This window comes from Lepisosteus oculatus, chromosome 12 (genome assembly GCF_040954835.1).
Source record: "Lepisosteus oculatus isolate fLepOcu1 chromosome 12, fLepOcu1.hap2, whole genome shotgun sequence".
Classification (NCBI taxonomy): Eukaryota; Metazoa; Chordata; class Actinopteri; order Semionotiformes; family Lepisosteidae; genus Lepisosteus; species Lepisosteus oculatus.
In genome coordinates, this window is record NC_090707.1 from 25,316,257 (window position 1) to 25,335,358 (window position 19,102).

Genomic DNA, 19,102 nt, shown 5'->3' on the forward strand with positions numbered 1-19,102 from the left:
TTTTAAACACATTTTAAATGTATAAGTTGCAGGTATTCATCTTGCTAAATAAGGGGTTTATCAGATGAAATAGAATGTCAGGATGTTTGTGAATAATCTTTTTAATCTACATTCAGTCACATGCTTATCATGCAGGGTGGCAAAGTTTTCCAGCCATTTCCTTAATGGTTATATCATATTACCTCTGATTTTAATGCAATAGACATCTGTGCCTTTAGAATTATAGCTACTCTAAGGGCTGTGGCATTCTAGATTGTATGAGAACTGCCCAGCTGTAGGGACTTTTGAAAAAATGTTCTACTGTATGTCTGTTAATGCTGATGTGTTGCTGCCAGTTTCTACCGCTGTGATCGGAATCTGGTGTGGAATGCTGGAGCCTTACACTACAGCGATGTAATAGAAGTCATTCAAGGACTCAGCTCAATGCCGAGTGAAAAATCGCAGCTGAAGCAAAATGTGAAGAACATCAAATACATCGGGAAGGGCACCCACACTGACTGCGCCATCAAGAGTGGTATTGAAGAGCTGCTTATTGGGTAAGTGGCTGGCAAATGATTGTTATTCTATAACCAATTCCAGTTCCAACAAGTCTTTGTGTGTTTCTATCTCTCAGCGAAGAAGAAGGTTTTAAGACTGGATTTGAAAGAGCTTAGGAAAGGTGATTCTCTGATATCCTTAGGGATACAGTTCCAGAGCTTTGAGGTGTTACGGGAGAAGACTCCTTCACCCACAGGGAGTAGATTGGCTTTGAGAATAGATAGGAGTTAGAGAGCAAAGGTTGCGAAGTAGGGAGTAGGACGATAGTAGCTCAGACACATACTGATATGCCAAGCTAGGCAGAGCCTTTTGGTGAGCATGAGGATTTTGATTAATACTGGAGTTTGTTCAATGTGGCTTCTGAAACCCCAGCAATTAGAGTGTTACATTAGTCAATTCAGGAGAAGACAAATGTGTTGATCAGCTTTTCAGCAGCAGTTAGCGGTAACATAGGACATAGTCTGATGATATTTCTGAGGTGAAAGAAAGATGTTTTGACAATATGTTGCACATATGATTCATGCGTCAAGCCTGAATCAAATATCACCCCCAGGTTTTTCAATTTTCACTGAAGCTCAAGTATAGTAGCATCCACAGATAAGGTTACAGCATTGGCTTTACAAAGTTGATGGGGGGTTCTAATAAGCATGACTTCAGTCTTATCGCAGTTTAGATTAAGGAAAGTTTGAGTCATCCATGTTTTATGTCAGAGATTCAATTAGAGAGAATAGAGCAGCCACATCAGTGTCAGGTTTAGTATGGATATAGATTTGAGTATCATCAGAAGAGAAATGATCATTTAGACCATGCGGTCTTAAAAGTTGACCAAGGGGATACATATAAATGCTGAAAAGTAGGGCGCCCGGTACTGAACCCTGAGGAACACCAGTCTTAACAAGTCCAATTTCAGAGCTGAATCCGCCAAGAAAGACAAAGTGACAGTGATCAGTGAGGTAAGACTTGAACCATTTAAGAGCAATGTCAGTGATTCCAAACACCATCTCAAGATGAGTAAGTGATATATCATGGTTAACAGTGTTGAAAACAGCACTGATATCCAGAAGAATGAGGAACCAGAATTTAAGCTATTAGAAAATTGTTAGTGACTTTGACCAGGGCAGTTTCTGTGCTTGAAGTTGTCAGAAACCAGATTGGTGGGGTTTGAAAAGGTTATTTGCGATGAGGTGTTTTTAGAACTGATTTGCAGGAACGCGTTCTAGAATTTTTGCAAGAAAGGGTTAGGTTGATGAGGCAAAAATTGTTAAGATTTTCTAGAGCTATGTTTGGCTTTTTCACACAGGGCTCATGGTAGCAGTTTTGAGGACCATTGGTACATCACAAGTGTTCAAGGATTCATTTATTATATTGAGTACAAGGGGGCAGAGAGTAGTAAAACTGGATTGAAATAAAGTGGTGGGGATGGGATCTAATAGGCAGGTGGTGAATTTCATATGCAAAACCAATTTACTAATGGAGACAGAGTCAAGAAGAGAGAAGTTGGAGAGAAGGAAACCAGTAAAGTTAGGCAAGCAGGGAGGATGTGACATGCATTGTGGAGAGAATGTAATGCCAGATGTTGTCAATCTCAGAGCTAAAGAAATCTAAAAACGTGTTGCAAAGTTGCGATGAGGCAAGTAATGTGGCAGGGCAGTTTGGAGATGTTATAAACAGGTAATTCTAGATTGAAGAGAATAGTTAAGTGATCAGAGGCCTTGTTTGTGGGAAGAAAAATGAGAAACAATTGAGTCATTCTCAATAATTAAATCAGTTATTAATTATTAACACCTTTGTTGTGTGTTGGGCTAAGAACAAACTGGGTTAGATGAAAGCATTCCAACAGAGCTAAGAAATCCTTAACTAAATTGAAAGACCGTAAGTCAATACTGTATGAATATTAAAGTCACCAGGAATAGGGATCCTCTTAAACCTAAGTATATTGGCAAACTCACCTAAAAAGGCTTCATTAGGTTTCGGGGGTCCAAAGAGCATGGCGATGATAGTAGAGTGGGGAACGGAGACAGAGATTTCAAGAGAAGAGAGCAGAGGTACAGAGGTACAGTTACAGGACTTAAGCTGTACAGGAGGTTGTAAATAACAATAATGCCCCCACCTCTACCCATGAAACCATGGAGGTCAAACAAGCCGTACCCTGGGGGACTAGTTGGTTGAACAGGAGACCATTATTTTGTCTGTGCCAGGTTTCGGGTAAGCACAGAAAGTCATGTTTTTTTTTTTCTGTAATAACCTCACTTTAAGAGCCTTATTATTCGTAATGTGGGCCAGAGGGCAGCGGAGTGGGTTCCACGCATGGTAGAGAGAGTAAATTTTTTAGGTCAGTGCCAATGCGGGATGATCTTGCAGCCTTGCACCGAGAGGCAGGGATAGTCACTCCACAGGTGGACGAAGGAATGAAACAGCATCCCGTGCTGCAGTGAATGTAATGTGTTGGTCGCAGGATCCCAATATTATGGCAGTAATCATATCTGGTTCTTTCAAGGAAATAATTAAGTTTCAGTTATCTTAGCTGCTGTGAGGAGTGCCTTAGAAACATTTTGGTGGTGTTTTTTTTTTGTCACATAATGACGATGCTACAAAAACTTGGAAGGAAATGCTGAATCAGGGCAGTAGCAGGTGGTTAAAAAGTCCTCAGTTGAACAATTCCAGCGGTGAGTAGTCGGCAGTAGAATCAGTCACTGTGGAAGTCCGTTCGTAGAGCAATTGCACCATGAAGGGGTTACCATAGATCAGGGGTGCCCAACCTTTTTTAATGTATGATCTACTTTTTCATTTGCCAGTCCAGCGCGACCTAACAGTGTGAATCTGAAGCTCTGATATAGGAAAAACAGATTGTGGGCACGTCAGAACAAAAACAATACCCATCACTAAAATGTTCCCCATTTTAGAAAAAAGAATATCCTACCTTAATGTGAGCATTGGCACTGAGAAGCTTACTTGAGAACACTTGTAATTGTTTTGAACATGTTGACACTTCTGATCATGTCGAGGACATTTCTATTTTGTCACTGCGGCTCGACATTCAGCTCATTCAGCAGTTCAGTCACGTCTGTAAGGAATGCTAAGAACCCACTGGTCATCCTCTAATTGGGCATATTCACCATGTTTAGACAACTTGAGAAACTCTTTGATTTCAGGCTGTCTGAAACTTGCTGTCTGAACCTTGCCAAAACTGTTTGTTTTTGAAATCTCCAAACATCAAGTCAGCAGCCTCAGCAAACACTTTTTTAATTACTTCTCGATCCCTGAATGACTTTTTGCGTTTAGCCAGGACATGGCTCACACGGAACGATGCGATGATTGCCGCTTTCCCTCTTGTATTAGGCCTTGTGAAAACCGACTGCTTCAAGTTGAGATTTTAATTTTTCCACTTTTCTTTTCTGTTACTCACTTTTAGTGGATGTCCACATCACACGTTTTGTGTGCAATTTTGAAATGTTGTTCTATATTTCCCTTTTTCGCTAGCATTGCAGATTTGAATGCAAAAAATAATCATGCTCCCATTTGTGGTAACAGTAAGTTTTTGGTCTCTTTGCTTCATTTCTGTTCAAGCACTTCAACTTTCAATTAGGCAATCAAACTTATCAAACTGTTTGGCGAATTTGTCACGGTCTGTTTCGCTCCACTATGCACTGTAGCAAATGTGGGGTTGGTGCGGCAATAGCCAACAGAAAGTTCTTGGGTAGCGAACACAACACTCTTCATTTACGGAGCTCCTGTAGCCCTTTTTCCAGTGTCAGCCAGCACTCAGGGAAGAGACTTTTACAACCCATTCGACAAGGGTTAAACACACACAAGTGCAGTAAAATGTATGGCATTACATGCACAGAATGAATTTTTAGGCTATCGAAAAAAGTGAATAGTCAAATAGCCCATTTATTTTTTTGCCAAACATTCTTGCGATCGATCGACTGGCAAGCACTCTGCGATCGACTGGTAGATCGCGATCGACTGATTGGGCACCCCTGCCCGTAGATGGTTATGTATGTAGGGGAAGAAAAAAATACAAACAAAGAAGACAGAGAAAAAGGGAAATAAAGGGAAAAAACTATAAAAAGTAAATAATAAAAGAATGAAAACTTGGGTGGATATATAAAAGTTTAAACCCAGTTGTTGGCCATGCTGCCTATATTGAATTTGCCAGGGTACGTGCAGATCCATCATATTTTTAAGGGTTCTCCCAAGTGTTTACAAGTACAGAGCACTTCAAAAAGGGAAATCAAGGGAATTTGTCTGAGACAAATAATTCCATTCCCTGGAATAAATAATGAAAAGTGCTAGACTTTTTTGACATTGGTGTCACCAGTAGAGAGAAACTTTCTGTGATCCCAAAGATGCGTAATGAACTGTGTAAGTCCTGACTCCATCTTTAGCCTGTATTATGACCAAACTGACTAGGAAGCCAACTGCACATCATATAGGACAAATAATTAGACTGACTATGAATTTTGAAGGATATTATTTCTAAATAATGCAATTGGTTATTATGGTCTTGTGAACTTTCAATGTCATCATTTGAAAAAACAAAAGGAAGGAAAGTACTTATTATATTAGATATAGTATATCTTGTAGCTCAGAATGAAAAGAAAACCCAAAGAGATTAAAACTGATGTGTGATTGTACTTCATGATGGACTTCCCATATTTTAAAAACATGCAGTAGAGTCAACATGTATCCACTATGCAGCACAACAACAAGCACAGAATGTATGAGACAGACAGATGTACATACAAGCCTTGTCTGATATGTGAGGGCAAGCAACATCATACAGGACCTGAAACAGACACAGATGCAGAGGCTAGATTGTTCGTGAACTTCATCAAGTTTTTTAAGGTTGATTTTATCACTGTGTTTAAATGGTGTATAAATTGAATATTGACAACATCAGTCCCCCTATACAAAAACACTTCTTTTGAAGGTGTTTTTATGATTTTTTAAACCATGGCTAGTATTGTGTCAGTCAGCACTTTATGGAAAGTACTGTCATTAACCTGAAGGGCAAGTTCCATATTAAAAGCTTTAAAGAAGGATCTCATACTGTATATTAAGCTGGTGTAAATTATTTAAACACATTGTCATGAGAAATAATATATTTGTAAGCTGTTCTATTACTTCCATCATGTGCAGTCCACCATTTTGGATTAGCTGCATTTTCACTATCCTATAGTACTTATCATTTCAGCTTTAATTCCATTCATTTAAACTGGATTTTTGGCGGAACCTTAAATAAATAAGAATTTTTCAACCAGTATTCTGTAAAACAACTTTCTAAGCTCACTCCTATGGAAATAATAATATTTGAGCGAGTTTATTTTAAATTTGGCAGTAGACATTTGATGCAGCTGAACATTGTTAAATAGTTAGAACAGTACAGGTAACAGACATGTGTTGCACACCAACTCACGGGAAGATTGACAGTTGTCAATACAGTAATCCTTATTGTATGATCCTGTATGAGAAACTACTATACATAACTACTATACTTACTATATGTAAGGGTTCATTTAAGCGAGATGTGGTAATTCCTGTGATTAAACAAGTGGATTTTGAGTCTTACGAGCTGGGCTCTCTTAAAGCATTTCCAAGATTCTTCTTTTCTCACATTTTCTCGAATGAGGAATTTACATTTTAATTTTTATTGTAATTTAACTTTGTTCTGACAAAGACTTGTGTGTGTCAAGTGCATATATTACAGTATAGAACCTCATGTTTATACATTTGCTAATAACTATAATGATGTAAATACTGTATTGGATCATAAATGAGAAAGAGTGTTAGTTTATGCTGTACTAATGACTTTAAGCATGTTACTCAAATAATTAACCAGGAATGATATTGTTTTCATACTTAGATATCGTTCTGTATTAAAGTGAAGTTTGACTGTTTGAAGGAATATTTGTGAGTTCTGGATCCAGTTGAAGATTATAACACAGAAATATGGGAATTTAATGTCTGTTATCCAAGTTTTCACCTTATGAGCAGTTGTTGAGGAACAAATTAAGCTCGTATAAGAAGGGAATACTGTGCTTATTCTTTGCATCTCTGGGTTTCTACCACATTAAATCAGAGCCTAAAAGAAGTGTATTTGTGTGCCATGGGGCAGGGGGTCTCATCATCGAGAGAACAAGTACATGATTGTGGTGACTGATGGACATCCCCTTGAAGGCTACAAAGAGCCCTGTGGTGGCTTGGAAGAGGCTGCCAATGAAGCAAAACACCTCGGAATAAAAGTGTTTGCTGTGGCCATCTCACCTGATCACCTGGTATGGATTTCATATTGTATATTTGGGTGAAGTGGTGTGGAAAAATACACAGACTTATACAGACTTATACGAAAATATACAGACTTCTTACCATCTATTATTGTTTCAGACTTCTACAACAGATAAAACATTAATAATTTGTAGAGAATGTTCTAAAAATTCTATTTTTTAACTTGTCTTTGCTGTAGATATTGATTTTTTGTCTGTTAAAGTTAAAGTCTTATTTTTTTCTAGGTTCAATGTATGCTTAAATTATTCATATATTGTTTAGAGTCATAGCTGCAGTGTCAATATGGAAGCTCCTCGATTTCAGATTAAAATGTTTTTCTTAACTATACAGGTATTATTATTAAATACGTTTTTTAATTTCTGTAATGTTACTGGGTACAGCTGAACGAGTAAGCATTCCAATACACTTGTTGTATATGTCAAATAAAGAAATCTTGAATCTTTAATCTTCATAATGTTACTGAAAAAAAAACTTAAAAATACAATAAAAAATATTTTAATTGATCAGGAGCTTAAATAGGATGATAAAGTGACCTGTTTACTACTATACAGATAGCTTAATTCTACCCATAGGTTATATAGCTTTACATTCAACGCTCTTTATTTTTGTGCAGGAAACAAGGCTCAACATTATTGCAACTGACTACCACTACAGACGGAACTTCACTGCAGCAGGTCCCATAGGTTCCCCTCTACAGGATCAAAAAGATACAATTAGAACCATTATTGACACCATGGCAAGTATTGTTTTGTCCTTATCCCAAACAACAGTATAGTTTTTTGTTTTAAAAAAACACGATTCTCAGGTGTAGGCTCTGTACCACAAAGCAGAAAGCCAGAGGTTTTAAGGATTTACCTCAAATAGTTGTTTCTGGCAGTGTCTGAACACTTGTTTTTCACTGGGTATTTAATAATATCCTTTGTTTTTGCTTACTGAACATACAGCTCTTTGTGCTTAAATGTTACCTGGTTTTATGTTCATTCATGCGTCATTATGAAAAAATGGTAGAATATTCTCATTATATGTGCTTAGCATATGGTTTTAAGAAGAGCACTATATAACAAGTATATCATTTAATTTGCCACATTTCCCAACTACTGTATGAATCAGACGTTTTTTAGTTTAAACCCTACTTTCTCATTTAAAGGATTCTTTTTGATACACTGAATGAAAGTGTCAAAGTACTCCCTGGTTTAAAAGAGAAACAGATGAATGCAAGGATCCAAGAGTAATATACAAGGCATGTGTAAGCATTAAATTGCTAATTATAACTTTGTCATGCTAATTTTTTCTTTCTCTTGTTATTTTAGGTCAAGGAGTCAGAACAAGTGGTATGTCTTTTCTTTTTAACAGTGTCCCTTACAATATTTGCTTTATTCATTGTTTTTCTAATGTGTTGTGTTCTCTTTTCTCTTTGCAGTGCTGTTCCTTTGAGTGTCAGGTACGTTCTCTTACTTGGAAAAATGACTGGTCTTTTCTCTTAAGCTAGAAACTATATGAACTTTGTTTCCCTGCCCAAATATCACTGAACAAATAGAAGTCAATCTTTAAATAATTTACCATATGGGTGTCGGACTCAGGATAGCATTGAATTACTGCTGCAGTGTCATAGTGTATTTTGATTTTGTCCTTGTGCCAGAAAAAGACCTTGACCCACTGTAGCCCTGTCTGGTCTGTCATTCTGCTGGCAGTGACTAAATCACACCCTGTGTATAACAGTGCTCAGTGCACTGTGTTCTCCATCCACTTCTAGAGTAGATGGACATATCTTGGGATGACGAGTATGGAAAACTGCTCCACTAAGTGATCTTAAATGTCAGCAAAATCAAAGTATGTATATATAATGCATTAAATATTAATTGAATTTTACAATAAAATTAACATGTTTTGTACTTTATCAATGTAATGAATCTTCTTATTGAATAGTCTTGCTTATCTTAAATCTGTATGTATTTACTTTACGAGCATGTTATAAAAGTGACATCTTCAAGACAGTGTTGGACTCTCCTGAGGACCTGGTCATTTTATGTACTGGAGCTCACTGTCTAGGGAGTGGCTCTATACAGTATACCCTGGCTAGATGTATCCAGATATGTACTGAGCTTGTCAGAGAGTGAGATCAATTCCCAGCAAAGGCTTAGCAAAGGCTCAGATACAGCACACCTGTCATGTGTTGAATAGTCTAGGTGCGTTAGCAGGTACTAACACTTTATTGTAATTTGTTTTTAGCCACAAAGAGGCACTCCTGGAAATAAAGGAGAGGAAGGATTTCAGGTGAGTGCTTAAAGTACAAGAATATTTTTAGCAGAATGAGTGTTCTGCAATACCTTAAAAATCTTTCCATGTTCCCTGAATGCCCAAACCTATTAAAATATAACAAAAATGTTGTGTTTTATGGCAACCAACAATGTCCATCTTGCTGAATTCTCTTTGATTCCTTGTTAAATTTGGAAAGTCATATTAGCTGTTGCTGAATTACTTCTTTATTGTCCTATGTTAATGGCCTGGAACGTTTGTGCTATGTAGACTGATCTCCTTGATTAAACAGATTTGGCTGATTTTATGGAATATCAATTATGCATAACAATACAATTTGCAATAATAGCATTTATGACTGATAGTTCTATCCAAGGAATCTCATAATAAAAGATAATATTATAATATATCTAATTAAACATGATTTAATTATAAATTGATTGAAGAAATCCATAGTGCTTATAATCAGAACATCAGAAACCTAATGCTTAATGTCAGAGGGGACCAAGCCTGGAATGCAACATGATGAAGCACATCATACAGTTATACAGTTATGTAGTAAAGAAAATAAGTGCTCAGCCAAAGCTGATAAAAACAAGTTTACAGGTCATAGGGAAGATTTAAATTGTAGAAATGCAGTAGAAATTATGCATTTTATGTGAGTTGAGATAAACAGCATATGTACTGATGTGTCCTTCTTCACCAGGGTGAGTCAGGGAGGTCTGGACTACCTGGAGAGAAGGGAGACGTAGGCGAAGCGGTAAGTAACACTCCTACCCTTTCTGTCTTTCCTGCTGTAAGGCACTGAGTGCCTGGGATGGCAGTAGTCCCTCTGGAGAAAAGCAAGTGTTCCTGAGGAAATACAGTAGTGCCAGTAGTGCATTATACCCCAAAAGTGTGCCCTTCTGTTGGGGTGGGACAATTCCTCTGTCCACTTCTAGTTCTAACATATTGTTGGAAAGAGTGTATGGAACACTGCTGCACTATATAACTGTTTTAAATGTTAGCTAAATAAAAGTATGCATGTACTGTATAATAATATATTAAATATTAAATTAACACCTGAATTATGCAATCAAATTAAAATTGTGTACATTTTATACTCTAAAAATGTAATGAAGAAATAAATAGAATAAATACAATCAAATAAATATACATGCTTATCTTAAATATTTATGTGCACTATGTACCAAATGCCATAATGAAGTCCTCTTGTATATATTAATGTTATTGGTAGGGTTATGTTAAAATGCTTATTTTGAATCCACATTTTGACAATCCAAAATGCAAGAGGTTTTCCAATTTTGAGTTATCTTCACTTTTTTAACTAATACCACAGACATGACCTACAATTGTGCAAACCACTCAACCAATTAGCAGGTAGTAAAGCCTTATTAAACAAAACAATAAGCATTTTATTTTAGAAGCTTGAAAGAATAAAGGACTGACCTTCATCCATGACTTTCATGGACATTATCATTTTTATTTAATTAATTAACCTCATGTGTGACATCAGGTCCATCTGTTGGTCACAGAGGAAGTATAAGCTGCAGAAGAGTGTAACAGATCTTATTGTGTATAATGAGCGTATTGCACATATACTGTCATAACTTACGCTTCTTTCTCAAGAGTATTGAAACTCTTCAAATTAGACCACAGGTCTTTAGGCATACCACTAACAGGTTTGCTGCACATTTGGATTTTGTAGATCAGGCATTTTTAGTAAAGCAACATTTTGAACCTTTTTAATGACTGTGTAAGCTAAAAGAAGATATAACCTTCCTTGTCATTGCTGAATGAGCTAATCATAGGAAGGAAGTGGGCTTTCTAATTAAACAGGCTAGGGCCTGAATTCACGATTACATCAATTAACCAGCCAATTGCAAATTAACGATTTTCTGCTTGACAGGAGATTGTCCTGCAATGATAGTTTTTAATGTATATTAGATCGTGAAGTGGATTTTTGGATTTATTCCTAGATCAGGGCTATGATTCTTTTCTTTCTTGAATATAAGAAATTAATTGTGATCAGTTACATTTTTGCTATCACTTTGTCTCTCTGTTTATTTACAGGAACAAACTAGGACAACCTTAGCCTTTATTTGCAGTAATCCATAGCTGTTCATTAAACTATCACTGTTGAACTATTTTCCTGTTTGTGAGCAAACCAAGAGTGGTTCAGTAATGTATGTGGACCTGAGTAAAAATAATGTCGCTTTTTATAAGAGCAGTAATACATTAATTAAATTTTGTTAATTGAATCTTAACAGGGAAGACCTGGTGATCCTGGACCAATTGGTTATCAAGGCATGAAGGTATGTTTTAATTCATTGTTCTATGATATATAGTAAAAGTAAAACTGTTTCCAATGCACAACAAAGAGAAACAATAAGAAAAAGAACAGAGCTTAGCATCCAAAAAGAGACACAACTGGACATACTGTACTGTAAGGTGGTATTGTGTAAAATAATAAATACTTTGAAAAATATTTTAAAATATAATCGAGAATATATTGTAAACAGAGAGACACAAAGTCATTCTGTAACAACAATATGTTAATTTGGATATATTAAGAACTTCTGATTATTTCTTTTACAGGGAGACAGAGGTTCCCGTGGTGACAAGGTAAGTACTGTGCAAATATGTAAATGTCTGTGTTTCACAGTTTAAGTAAAACATTTGGATTACTTGGTTAGGCATAGAATAATAATACTATATGGTGCAAAAAATGATAGTTAATTCTTCTGCCATTTCAGAAGTCTCAAAGCACATCTTTTACATCTTTCCAGTTTGATACAAATAGCAAATGAGAACTTGACATTAGAAAAAGGTCCTTGTGGCACAGTGGTACTGAACTGTCTTCACTGTTTTTGCTTTTCTTCTCCAGGGAGAAAGGGGTCCCAAGGGCTACAAAGTAAGTAATGTGCATCTTAAGTCCTGCTTACACATGCTGTTGTCTTTTTTTTCATTTACCTATTAAATGTCAATCAACACCCTCTCTTGTTTTGATTATTTAGGGTGACAAGGGGAGACATGGAATTGATGGAGTCGATGGCGGAAAGGTCAGTAATCTTATGAGTTTGTTTGCCCTGGCATCAGCTGACATGGCAAAAATGAATATACTGTACTGGAATGGCTTCTTAGCACAGAACTCTACTATCAATAGTAAATAATATCTCTTTTAATTTCTTGCTGCTCAATTTGTACTACATATACGGCATGAGATGAAAAACAGCTTTTTGCAATGAAATGAGAAAGCAAACACAAATGCCTTAGTACAGGTTTTCACCCAATATTTTTTAAGAAGAATTTTTATATTAAAATCTCAGAACATTACAGATGATCCCTGTTAGAAGTCTCCCTCTTGTACAGAGTTTCACACAAATCTTTCCCACGTTTAAGTCACCAGTTGTCCCAGGATATTTCCACTTTGGATTTTCCATTTGCAATACTTAGAACTATTTAGTAGTTATAATACAGTTAACAACAGTTAAAATGCTGAAATAGAGAGTAAGGCTATGTCACGGACGTCCAAAGGGACTAACCGTGGGGAGCAGGAGAGTGAAAAAAGACCCATATGCGTAGCATATGAAAAAGGCCCAGGCTCATTAGTGCAAAGAGTTCAGGAATGCCATATAGAAACCTATGCCCTCAGGGAGCGGACGTGGGGCACCCTGGTGCTAGGCGGATCTCAGGACATCCGAACGACAATGCTGAGCCAGGACAGAGTGAAAGACCCGGAAATATATAGCCCAAGAGAAAGAGAGGGACCGGAAGGACAGCAGACAGGAAACAAGGGACAGGACAGAGAAGGAACACCCTCTGGCTGCAGAGGGCGTGACAGGCTAAGCATACTTTAAATCATGCAGAAGTAAAAATATCTCAGCACAGGAGTCAGAAAATGGAAAAAATGAACAACTGCCATCATTATGAATTGAAAGTCTCCAAAATCAAAACTCTGATCAGCTTAGCCCTCTTTTGGGAAAAAGCCAAAAGCTTGTACAATGACTTACAAAAAGTAGTTGGGAAAATAAGACACTTCAATGAAAACAGCTTAAGTAAGAAATTGTGTTAATGTTGTAAAGCTCCAAAGAGTCTTGATGTCAGTTGACGTTTTCTGAAACCATAGCAAGTTATTGAGCATTAAAAGTGTCTCTGTTTTTTACAACAAATACTTTTTAATAGTTATATTAATAATAGTGTTATAATACAGTGCTTTCCTGTGTGTGTCATTGCTCATAAATATATAAAATAGCTTATATTATATAAAGGAAAATGATTTAAGGACATGGTAAATATGGGTACCTGTTCTTACTGGAGAAATAATCACCTTAATGTCCCTAACCTCTGGTATTTACATGTATTCTTATGGGGGAGAATTCCCCATTGTACATTGTTTCACTTAAAGTCACTACTTTTCTAGTAACATATACCCTAACATATAATTGGGACTCACTGAACTATTGTCACTGGTTTCATTGTTATTTATTGGCTTTTTGTTTTCATAATCATATACAAGAAAATGTTGCCTTTATGTTAGAGGACAATATATCCCATACCTCAATTTCCAAATATACTTTGCTTCTCAAAAAAGAGCCATAAGATGAAAATTTGTAAACAAAAACCTCAATTTACGTGTAAAACCTTCGGATTTTTCATACCATGACAGAGCATTGAAAATCAAAGTAAGAACACTATTGTTTGTTTATGATAAAAACCCTAGTCATCATTGTACTGTATTTAACAAGATATACGACCAGATAAAATGTGTGAGCATTCTATGGCAATTCCATTTGTAGAACACGTGTGAAAAAACAGGTTTAAAAATCCAAGCTGTGTTATAGCAAAAAATCATAAACTAGGTGTCCAGGAATCAAGGGAAGGCTGGTTTATATTCCTAAAGAACTGATGAATGGTCGCAAAAGAGAGAAGACCATAGGATGCAAATAGCTAATGGAAAAGCATACAGTATCATCCATCTATTTGTAGGATCCTAGGAATCTACTTCAGCAGCATACAGTAGTCCTTCTGTAAGAAAGGTTCACTAAAAATGTTTATGTGAAGAAAATATATGGCATATTTTGTTGGATTCCAGTTGGTTTCACTCATATAAAGAAAGACAAATAACTGATATTGATTTATATTCAGCATGTGAGTTTTATCCATAGAATTAATATTTTAATAAACATATCCATGGTGAATAAATATTTTTCTTTTCAGGGTGAGGCTGGATACCCCGGACTTTCTGGATGCAAAGGATCTCCGGGACCTGATGTACGTCAGTGTGTTTAAATACATACAAACATAAGAATGGTGACAGGAGAGCCACGTTGCCCATATTGGTAGTTAGTACCTAATTAATCTGAAGATCTCATCCAACCGTTTCTTCAAAGAAGCCAGGGTATTGACAGCATTGCTCAGTAACTTGTTCTACATTCTCTTGTGTCACACAGTACCACCTTTTCTCAGTTTTAAATGCACTTCGGTTTCCCATTTTGTCCCCTAGTTCATGTTTCACTCCTGATTCTAAAGAAATCCATATGGTTAACCTCATACTCTTCTCTGTTTGAGACATTCCTTTCAGTCTTGGAATGCATCTTGGACTGATTCCAAAGCAACAATATTTTTCTGTAACATAGTTTACAATACAAACAAATTGATGAACTGAAATTCTATGCTTTTAAATATACAATATATCCTAACTTTGTATTTGTACACAGTATTGGTTCTCCGAATTGTATAGAACATGCAAATAATAAGTAGCCTCTTCAAGTTCAGTCTTGAATTTGATCTTTTTTTAAATTAGATACCTTTTGGAATTTTATCTGCTGCTTCTGCAACATTGCAGCCGTGGTAGCTCAGATGGCAAGGGCGTCTAGCTCCTGATTAGAAGGTCCCAGGTTTAATCCCAGGATGGGGCATGCAATGTAGCTTGCTCTGATTCCTTCCAGACGGCTCCCAGGTCACTCAGCCTGCTTTCCAAATAAGTACTGGGGATAAATCCTTCTGGGGGTAATAGGCCAGCTGGAGCATGATGCTAACCACATCACCTTCACCTCCACCTCCAGTGTCGGATGGTCGAGAAAAATGGTGGCCCTTGCCCCCCACTCCCCCCCTTGGCCTTTATGGCCTAAAAAGACCTACCTTCTGCAACATTTCAACAAATGTAGGTACTGTTCTTGAACTTAACTACTTTACTATCTATGCCAAGATCATTAATATAAATGAGCAAGAACAGTGGTCCTAGAATTATTTTAGATGATCATCCCCTTTAGTTCTAAATATTGTGTTCCCAATATTATGAGTAATAGAAATCTGGCTTATTGGTCTATTTTTACTTAGAACTGAACTTTGTTCTTTGTCTGTTTCCTTGGTGGCAAAAAGGTGTTTGTTCTGGTTTCAGTTCTGTTTCCACTGTGCACAATAATTTCAAGATGCATTTGTGTGATACACTGAGGTTTGAATCCAGCTCACTGAGAAATGCTTTTGAACAATGTTGTAATCATTAACTGCTCTTTTTCCATATAAGTAGATTCTAGCTCTCAGATTAGAAAATATCTCCTACTAAAAGCATAGCGTATCATGTCTGGCCCTGCTGATCTTTTTGCTTGTTTTATTCTCAGTCAGGAAAAGTCTATTTTCGTGTGAGGATCTGCATCCTAAATAGTAAATAATTTTTTTGCAACACACAGTTGTTGGAATTGTTGTACTTTTACAAACAAGAAGACATGAGTTTGAAAAATAAGTGGAGTGCAAATGAACACAAGGCAGAGAGTAACAAAGTTGACTTACTGCTTATATATACTGTGATGCTGCAGGGAACACGGACTACAGAAGGGCACTGTTGAAGGCAGTGTCCGGCATATAGACAGCCAGAGACAATCAATCATTCAAACAGTTTTTGTAAATAAAGTTACCCATACCTGTATTTAAGCATATGAGATATTTATATATTTGTACTAAACGTAACTTAATTACTCAAAATTAATATAAACAATAAAAAGCTAAAAAGATAAACTATCTTTCCACTTTGGAAAAAAAATAATTAATTCTCTGTTCAAGAGTGGCTGCTTTAAGTCAAGATATAAAGAAACAAGTCCAATAAAATAAGGATATTGGGATAGGCTCCAGCTCTATTGCAATCTGAGCTAGATAAAGCAGTTAGAAAATCGATGGATAAAAGGAAGAATAACAAAATATGTTTATAAATAGTTTTGGAGGCAGTGAAAGCTTCTTCTATACAAAAAAACCATCACATTTTTTTATTTAATTTACTTTTTCAGTCCAGTACTAATGTTATGCTATTATAAAGAGAAACCATTTGAGGTTGTTTTGGGTGGACAAACATACAGTTAATATTGCTAGCATATGTTAGCATAAGTCCCTTCAAGGGACTAATACACAGATGAAATGGAGTCATTTTAAAACATTTTTCTTTCCCCAACTGCAGGGTGAGGTGGGAGATCCAGGACCGAAGGGAGATCCTGGGCCCTATGGCAGAAAAGGAGAAAGGGTAAGGATGATTCTGATTATGATCTCAACTTCATGTATTCTCCTTTTTAGTAATATGTTATGTGCATGATAATCCCACTAAAAAAGATATCAGTATTGTTTTTCAATTTCAAAAGGATTTTTTGCTTTTAAGTTATCAAGCTAGGGTATATGATGATGCTCAGGAAAAGACATTTAAAAACAAATATTTTTCCTTGGGAAGCAACATGATTTATCTTAATCGTGATATAATCAAAATCCAATGAGGAACATAACTTCCGTAATGGTTGTGCTGTCAATGTACAGTACAATTTTATTCTGAAAATGCACATACTGCTTCTTGATTTATACTAAAGACAGGAAAATTATTACATTTAATCATTTGGAAGTGTCTCTTCATGGAACGTGTTATTGTATTGGTAATGTTGTGGCAATATCTATCAATTTTTCCTGGTTGTTTAGAAAAGAAAAAAGCACACTACTTGCATGCACATGGCTGTATCCTATTATTTGCCTGAAGCCTTTGAAATGTCCTGCTGCATCTATACTGTATATAAAAATGGTATAGATTGCTTAAAAGCCAACAATGGTAGAGTTATTACTGCAAATAGTTTTGCAAAATATGCAAAAAGGACATGTACCTTAATGTGCTACCCACTACACAGTTAATATTCAAGATAGGAAAAAGTATGATTTACTAACATTTTTCCATGGGCTATAGTTTTCATTTTCTTGGGTTTCGATAAGAATGTTATAGTCACAAATGGGGACATTTTGCCCAAAATAAATGCTGCATGGATCTAAGATGTATTTTCTAAACCTTTCCCCTGTTCATTTGGATCTATGGGCAGAATTTGGTTGAATTAGGTGTTTGTAGAAGCAGTAGCTGTGAGTAATATCATGCTATTAGATGTGACTTTGTACTAGTGATTTCACTTCCTGCATTCCACTGCAGTCCACTGCAGTGAGTGGCCATACTGTTGTAATGGGGAGTCTGCCTGCTGCTTGTGTGGGCTATAAACTCCAAAATACCTGACAAACTGAGGACACTGCACAGTCATGTTCACAGAGTTCAGTTTGATTCACATGCAGTTTGACATATAAAATAAAATAAAAGAAGATGAGCTACGTTTTAGAGTTTAGATTGCATGGCAGATCACTAGGAACTGACCGGGATGTCAAACAGGATATAAATACTGTACTCACCAAACCAAATGTATCCTCCTATATAGGGTGAGCCTGGGAGAAACGGAACTAGGGGAAGACCTGGAAACAACGGTGCACCTGGAGTCAAGGTAAAAGGAAAGACGGCTACTAGTTTTGGAGTTTGTTACACCAAACATTTATTAAAGTATGAAGAATAAAATGGAATGAAGAAGAAATGTAGGATATTGTTTTCCAGTTCAACAATAGTTTAAATGTGAAATACAACTGTGTTCATTATTATAAAACATAGTGTATAGAAGTGTAGTATTATGTTAAGACCCAGTAACACTACAAAAGCCTTGTACAGGCAAACAACCACGAAACTGTACATTACAGATATTTACAATACGTAGATTTTCTAGAATAAACTTCTACTCATAGAAGACATTGATTCTGTACTGTACTGTAATAGGTAAAAAATGTTAGCTTGACAGTTAAAGAACATTTAATGGGTTGGCAGGTTAAAATGGGTTGAAAATGTACTGTACTGTGTGCCCTACCACACAACACAGCTTACCATACAACACTGAATTCTTCAAAAACAATTCAAGAGGAGAAGCAGGGGTTAGTAAAGTAGAGAAAAGAGCACCCAGACTGCACGGGGGAACCCTGGTGGCCGACTGGGTTGGCTGACTCGGCAGCCTCCGGGGCATGAAAACATGAACACGCCTGACTTGCGGAGAGTCGGTAGAGAGGCGCTGCCTCACTATTGGGAGCTAGACCCTCGGGGTAGGGAAGGAAGAGGAAGACTCCCTTGACTCGCTGAGTCGCTTTGAGAGGCGCTGCCTCACGACCAGGCGCTGCCCTCAGGGGATAGGAAGGAAGAGATAGCCCCTTGACTCGCTGACAGTCGCATGAGAGGCGCTGCCACAGAACTAGGAACGAATCCCTTAAGGGGGAAGAAAAAGAACCCCTGACTGGAGGAATCACTTTAAGAGGCGCTGCTCGAGGGGTTGAGAATGAAGAAAAAGCTGCTCAAGAAGAAAGTGAAAGAAGTCCCTGACTTCCGGAGAGTCGCTTTAAGGCGCTGCCTCGCTACTAGGATGAGCCCTTGGGGGACCGAGGGAACAATAATTAGTTAGTTAGTTCCTGAGAATAATGTGGCTAGGGGTCCCCTCTGGCTGACACTTGAGAACCCCAGAAAAGGTGAAGGTGGCACTGTCATCCTGAGGTTGGGGAAGTGAGCTTCACTTACCCCACAAAGATGGACCCCGGACCAACACTTTCCCTTCTAACACCCGTGAGGACAGACAAAGTGTGTGCCAACAAACAAGAGAAAAGAACAAGAAAGAAAGGTGAAGAGGCTATGTGTGAGCCTGAACGC

The 19,102-nt window shown here is 37.0% G+C and overlaps 1 protein-coding gene across 1 annotated transcript in view; it reads left to right on the forward strand.

Annotated features, from left to right (window-relative positions):
• col6a1 (collagen, type VI, alpha 1) overlaps nt 1–19,102 on the forward strand; it is a 64,776-nt gene that overhangs the window by 8,171 nt on the left and 37,503 nt on the right. The window contains exons 3-16 of the mRNA XM_015359273.2: nt 336–536; nt 6,656–6,815; nt 7,439–7,561; nt 8,136–8,156; nt 8,246–8,266; nt 9,055–9,099; nt 9,788–9,841; nt 11,352–11,396; nt 11,680–11,706; nt 11,969–11,995; nt 12,099–12,143; nt 14,302–14,355; nt 16,532–16,594; nt 17,805–17,867. Of these exons, the coding sequence (XP_015214759.1) occupies nt 336–536; nt 6,656–6,815; nt 7,439–7,561; nt 8,136–8,156; nt 8,246–8,266; nt 9,055–9,099; nt 9,788–9,841; nt 11,352–11,396; nt 11,680–11,706; nt 11,969–11,995; nt 12,099–12,143; nt 14,302–14,355; nt 16,532–16,594; nt 17,805–17,867 (949 nt within the window). The remainder of the gene's footprint in view (nt 1–335; nt 537–6,655; nt 6,816–7,438; nt 7,562–8,135; nt 8,157–8,245; nt 8,267–9,054; nt 9,100–9,787; nt 9,842–11,351; nt 11,397–11,679; nt 11,707–11,968; nt 11,996–12,098; nt 12,144–14,301; nt 14,356–16,531; nt 16,595–17,804; nt 17,868–19,102) is intronic.